The sequence below is a fragment of the Ascaphus truei genome, chromosome 13, assembly GCF_040206685.1.
Source record: "Ascaphus truei isolate aAscTru1 chromosome 13, aAscTru1.hap1, whole genome shotgun sequence".
NCBI lineage: Eukaryota > Metazoa > Chordata > Amphibia > Anura > Ascaphidae > Ascaphus > Ascaphus truei.
The window spans coordinates 9,848,522-9,855,462 of NC_134495.1; the positions used below are offsets into that span (position 1 = coordinate 9,848,522).

At 46.1% G+C, this 6,941-nt stretch overlaps 1 protein-coding gene across 1 annotated transcript in view; it reads left to right on the top strand.

Moving 5' to 3' along the window:
• RNF10 (ring finger protein 10) overlaps positions 1–6,622 on the top strand; it is a 44,789-nt gene extending 38,167 nt beyond the window's left edge. The window contains exons 16-18 of the mRNA XM_075569221.1: positions 1,675–1,849; positions 5,476–5,607; positions 6,521–6,622. Of these exons, the coding sequence (XP_075425336.1) occupies positions 1,675–1,849; positions 5,476–5,607; positions 6,521–6,622 (409 nt within the window). The remainder of the gene's footprint in view (positions 1–1,674; positions 1,850–5,475; positions 5,608–6,520) is intronic.
• The last annotated feature ends 319 nt before the right edge of the window (positions 6,623–6,941 follow it).

Genomic DNA, 6,941 nt, shown 5'->3' on the forward strand with positions numbered 1-6,941 from the left:
CTCTGTGCTGAAGCAGGGATATCCTGAAAACCTGACCGGTTGGTGGACCTTGAGGACTGGAGTTGGCCACCCCTGCTTTTGCGGTGGGTGGAGTGTCACGTATGTCCCGGCGCGGTGAGAGAGGCGGTTATACTACAACTCCAGGCTTTTAGTGCGGAGCGCGAGGGGGCGAACTGGCAGCAACAAGCGCGTTAACCCTTCCCGTGCTGGTACATTAGGCGCAATCCCCTTTCCTGTCTGGGTTTGGATACCCATGGAGCCTTGCAGGAGGTAGGTCACCGTCAGTCACTCCATGCGATCCATTATACTGTAGGCCCAAGCGCAGGGGTGACGAACTCCAGTTCTCAAGGGCCACCATCAGGCCAGGTTTTCAGGATATTCCTGCTTCAGCACAGGTGGCTGAGTCACCGACTAAGCCACCTATACTGAAGCAGGGATATCCAGGAAACCCGACCTGTTGGTGGCCCTTGAGGACTGGAGTTGGCCACGCCCTATTTAAGTGCACATTGTCACGGAGAGTTGCATTTACTGTGAGGGAGACACAAAATATCCAGGAAATGTTACCCAAGAGAAGTGACACATGTTTAGAGATTTTAACACGGGCTCTAAAAATGGCAGCACTGATATTTAGGTGAGAGTTAAAGAGAAGATGAACCGTTCTGAAAATGGTGTGTTGCATTAAATAGATGTTCCACATCTAATGAAAGGGATATAACAAGACTTCTATGCTAGGAAAACTGGGACTTGGTCTTTACGTGAAGATATTAAACAGCCGACCACTACAGATATCCCTGGGGCCTATATACCAGGTGCTTCATTCCACAGGCAGAATGAATACATCTGCATCACGTTTTATACAGGATACAAACGGGGTGAAATAAACAGGGCGTGAGGTTATGCTCTGGGAAAGACAATATAAAACACAACGATTGCCGAGTACCCAAGGAATACCTCAGTAATTCACCTAATTAGCGGCCAAAACACTTATAGTAATGGTGTATATAATGCAAATATAGTGGAATCTGCCCCCCCCCCCCCCTCTCTCTCTCTCTAGCTCATATTCCCCGGGAATCTTCAGGCTACCAGATCTGTTTGATGGAATAGTTCAGGTTCAGAAACGCTGCCAGAATCATATCCTTCTGTAAACTAACAGAGGATCCTACACAAACATGTGAAAATACCTTATGTCCAGGATGTTGGCACGTTCAGCCCCCAGCTAATGTACCAAGATCCCACTGCAATATACAGAGCTGTAACAGCCAGGGGGATGGGGGGGCGCACGGCGCTTAGAGGCCTCGCGCTCTTCCCCAAAGCATTTAAATGCCGGGGGAATCACCTAAGGCCTCCAACTCCCTTACCTGGTCTCCGGCAGCTTCTGGCGACACGTAGCCTTGGTAACGCGCCATTAAATTACGTCAGAACGCCGGAGACAAGGTAAGGATGGGGGGTGCGAGCAGGGGGCGCAGGGGAAAAAGTTTGCGCACCCCTGCTCTAACACACAGGGGTGGGCTCAATCAAAGACTGCACCACCTGTGCTGAAGCAGGGATATCCTTAAAGCCTGGCCTGTAGGTGGCCCTTAAAGACTGGAATTGGCCAACCCTGCTCTAAGGAGACATGGGGAGAAAATAAAATCAGAATGTCGGATATTGTTTTCGAATATTCTGCATTCCTAGATCTCCAGACATTTTGGAAAGTGCTTTAATCACCAGCTTGTACCCCACAGCAATCTGCAGTCTCTGGGATCCGCAGACCCAGGCAAACCGAGGTCACTTCAAGCTCGTCTCCTCTGCAACAGACTGGCTTGCTAGTGGAGGTTACAGCCCGGACACGGACTTTACAGAGCTAGTGGTTTTTTTGGCCTGGCTAAGAACAATCTGCTCTTTCAGCTGCACAGACCAAAGCCTGCAGGCCAGGAACATCAGCCAAGGCCCCAGCCAAGAAAACAGAAGCCGCACAGCACTTCAGGAAGGGTCCGCATGCTTTGATACGCCCTTAATCTCTGAAGGTTTCAGGAACAAGCGTCCAGGAGCGGCACAACAACAAGGAAACCCGTGTTTATCACACACTTGCTATGTTTTATGTATGAAGCGTTGCAAATAACCAACTGCACACGCTGCCTCTTCCCTGCACCTCCAGGCAACAGTTGCTGCCAATTTAATAAAAAGGAGAAAACCCTTTTTTTGTGCTGTAAATAATGTGCCCTTACATTCCTATTTCACTCTGCTTATTGGTCACTATGAAATGGCTCTGTGCTTAAGGCAGAACAACTGAGGCTGGTTACAGTGAGGCACCACCTGAATTGCTCTTGTATAGGAACGTGCTTTTGGGACTGATGCATTAAAATCAGATTAAATACGTTACAGGGATTAAAGCTGCAGTTCATGCAATATCCTGCATGTGTGTTTTTTTTAATAAATCAGTTCTGTAGTAAGAAAAAATACTTTTAGCATTTTCTGTTTTAAAAAAAAAAAACAACTTTGAAAGACCAATTTTCTTGTATTCTATTTTAACAAGCATGCTTGTTCCTATAGCAACGATTTACATTCCCCATATTTAAAGATGTCGCCAAACTTTGCCGATCAATAGACGGAGAACGAATTGACCGGCAGCTATGCAGTTTTTTTTAGGTAAGGAGATTGCACAACTGCAACTATTGAAGTTAAAAAAAAAAAAAACGGGAGCCTGAACTGCAGCTTTAAATGAGTGGCAATAAAACCGGATAAGGAATATCTCACGAGACTTCACCTGGCTGTGATAGGCCAATCTCCAGATAAATATCAAAATTCAACGGGCATATAGATATATAATCCGGATTTCAGTAGGACAGCAACTTCGCGCGCACATGGTTACAGCTTTATCACTGCCCGGTATCACGCATGGGATTCCCCGCTTAACGCGGAGAACATTTATTAACCTTTTGCAGGAACCACAGACTTGGGAATAACAAACTGTGCAAACAGAAGAAGAAAAGAATGAAAATGTGGAAGTGATCTTTAAGAAACGTAGACGTCAAATCATAAGTGGCATGTTCCCCTCAGAGAAGTAGAGAGGAGCCGTTTCTTTAACAAGAGGATGTGAAGTGTTAGAGCTGGAAAACGCGGGCCGTGTAACCAGCTTCCAGCATGGGAAAATCCCTGCAGGAGCTGGGGGAGGACAAACTTGCTATAGTATAGGCCATGAAACCGCATAGTGTGCATAGCTCTCTGCCATCACACAGGCAGAATTACAGCCGGTCCCCTGCAGGCTCCATCATGCCTCAGCACGCTAAAGATTGAGATGCATTACAAAGCCAACAAAAGAAGCCATTGCTCATCCATTACCAAGGTTTCTGGTGACTGCCTATTGACAGAATGCCGTCATATAATACTATATCTTTTATTTATAGAGCGCCAACATTTTCTGCGAGAGCAGTGCAACGTGGACAAGGACACGACCCCCCCACTGCCACAAAATACACACAACAGGGGAAGAGGCTCCTGCTCCAAGAAACAAACAATGTAAAAATGAGTGGGAGTGGGATTACAAGGATGTAAGGCCACTCAGCATGGTACTAACTCAGGGGTGGCCAACTCCAGTCCCCAAGGGTCACTGACAGGACAGGCATTGGAGACATCCCTGCTTCAGCACAGGTGGCTCAGCCGTTGACAGCCACTGAGTGAGAAACTGATTGAGCCACCTGTGTTGAAGGATATGCTTAAAACCTGAACTGTTGGTCACCCCTGGATTAACTGTAGGATTGTCAGTAGGGTGCTGGGCGAGGCCTCTCGAAAGAGGTGGCTCTGAAAGGAACTTTTTGAAGTGTGAATGGTGAGGGAAGTGCGATGTAGCGGGGTACGGGGTTTCCCAGGTGTCGTGCAGCTTTAGATAAATCTTGGGAGGCGTGAATGATACAAAGTGATGAGGGAGGGAAGGAGGAGAGCCACAGGTTATGAGCGAGAGGGGCAGAACTCCAGGGGTTAGACTGTAAATGAGAGTGCCTGTAGCACGGAGGAGAGCTATGCGGGTGAGAAGCAGAGCCTTGCATTCGATACTGTTGGGTAGGCAGTGTAGGGTCTTACAGAGTGAAGTAAAGGAGCCTGACGGCAGCATTTAGAATGGACCGGAGACCCGTCACACTATTACAGCAGTTTAGAGGATATGAAAAGTGAACTATAGTGAAAAAGTGAGGTGCAAATGACTAAAAGAAGCGAATAATAGTCACAATATAATAACAAACAATAGTGCTAGGGATAAAAAAGACTTAACGTGATTAAAAAAAGAGTGAGACGGTGAAAAACATATCAAAGCCAAGTGGTTCCTTATGCATATGGTCTCTAGGTGCTTCTCGTCCCTGAGCCTCCAGTTGGTTTCTCACTGCTACGTTCTCCAAAAATTGCAGCAGCGCAAACCAGGGAGACACAAAAATGGGAGAAAATAGTGCAGAAATCCTCTATCAGGGGAAAAAACCCATCACCTCTGAAGATCTATTAACAATTATTCAAGAGCCGTGAATCCTTGAATCAGTAATACATACATACTCTAGTCGTTTTTAATTAGATGAAAGGGTCATAGATTATAAACTCTCCGGGGCAGAGATTTCCGTTCCTATTGTCTGACTTTGCTGAGCTTATTGTATTATAATTCCCTGTACTGTCTTTGTAAAGCACAGAGTACATGGTCAGTGCTATATAAATAATGACATACATAAAATCAACATGCAACTACTCAAACAACAAAATGAAGGCCCATAAAATCAGCGCCGCAATGTCCGGTCCGATGATACTTCCGGTTTCAGAACCCCCGGGACAACGTCACTCTGGGCTGGTACTTCACAGTCCAGACAATTGCATTTGGCAAAAAAAGAGAATTCTATTCTAATGTTTGGGGCAAAAGGGTTTAGCCAAATATTTGAATAAATGTTCAAAATAATAATGTGAATACAAAAATAGACTTCTCGGATTGCCACAAAATGTGTTTATTTGGTCAATTTTCAAAAGGATCTAGGAAGAAAACAGAGATGTAATGAAATGCTCGAGACCCATAGTTGTGTGTGTAGAGATGTAAATACATTTTGCCAACGATACAATACAGAGACGCCCGATCCATTGGCACTATTAAACGATCAGACAAGAAGTCAGGCAGCTATCTGACAAGGGAAGCCCTTTCTGCCCCGCGTCGTCCTCAAAGCACCAATTATTATCTGCTAATTGCAGCGGGTGCCTTAGCAAAACGGTAACAATTCCGCGAGTCCAGTGTATTTGCTATTTTAATATGAGAAACAGAGGCATCGTTGGCAGAATGTCTCTGTGCGATGGAAGCCATAATTCAACACCAGAAACTTCCAGGACCTGAACAGCAGTGAGAGGCAGTCAGTGGCAGAGCGCCGTGTACAGCCAATAATGGCTCCTAACGGTATTCCTCTGGCACAAGGACAGAGATCCAGGAACTTGGCAAGTGTTTAGGACACAAATAACCAGGGTTTTATTCTCGACTAGCATCCAGTAGTCTTACCGGAACTGAAACCAAAAGAATTCAATGGACAGCACAGCAGGCACTGGCAATTTCAACCATTGCAAAGCCAGCATAACCCGCCTCACACCGAGACCCAAAAGGACAAACTGCTGTCTGTGAGTGGGGTTACCGGCTTTGCACTTCTTTAACCCAAGCTGTGCTGACAAAGCTGTGTAATGTGGCAGGAATAAGCTTAGAAGGGTCTGTGTTAAAATGGACGTGAAGCAAAAAGGGAACACTGTGCTCATTTGTATGTCATTTCCCAGAATCCCTGGCTGCAGTGGAAGCATTGTATGCTAAGAGATAATGGGGAAAGGCAGGGGGTGCATTTCTGTCTGAGACATGTGAATGTGCTCACAAGTTATATTTTTATTTACCAAACCCCATAATATGTAGGGTTTACAGGGTTAAAAATACACATGCAAGTGCAGGTCTCCAACAGACTAGCAAAAGGCACAAAATATCGCAAGCTAGAAAGATTTACACACAAACTGCATGCTGGGTCTTTTATTTAACATGCGTATATTATGAGGCCACAGGGGGGGGGGGGGAGGAAATACGCGGGCATTAGCAATCAGCTCAGCTTTCCAAACCAGATAATCTGCTAGATTTGAGATGTTCAATTTGCGACCAATTCACGTGAGCTCATCAGTGGAGACTAATGGGGAAGACGAGGTGTTTTGCTGAGCACGGTGAGATCTTTAATATCCAAATTAACACATTTGTGGACAAATGAATCTCGGTTATAGGAGGCGGGAGAAAGACGATCGTGATGCAGAACTCTGCTCCACAAGAGAATGAAGGATCAGAGCTGGGGGCGATTTACACTCGGGGATCACACAATACCGTTACCTGTGGGCAGCGTGCAAAGTATAATTACTCTTACTCACACTTTACCAACCACCGTCACTCCCAGGGGACAATGAGTATGTATGGGACAAAGCTCAGTAAGAATAAAAGCACACGCTGCAAATCACTGCGTGCCACATGCACCTGTCCAACCCTGCTTTGTTGTCCTGTTCTTCCCAGAGATTCAGCACCCTGTCCGACAAACACACTGTTATTGTGCAGTTTCTTGGGGAGAACGTACCGGAAGCACAGGCTTTCCATTCAGATAGCAGACAACGGTAACAGTCTGGCTGGGGTGAATGGCCTAGTGCAGCGGTGGTAAACTCCTGTCCTAAAGACCCCCCCCAACAGGTCAGGTTTTAAGGCTGTCCCCAGCTTCAGCACTGGTGGCTCAATCAGTGACTCGGTCAAAAACCGAGTGCTGAAGCTGGGATATCCTTAAAACCTGACCCTTTGGGGGGTCGTGAGGACTGGAGTTGAGCAGCGCTAATTTAGGTGATCAGACTTCACAGACAGCGCAGTGCTTTAAAAAGAGACGATTCTACACTTGCAGGTGAGAGAAACAAATTGCATTTATCTCAATTTGGAGTGTGGTGGAATT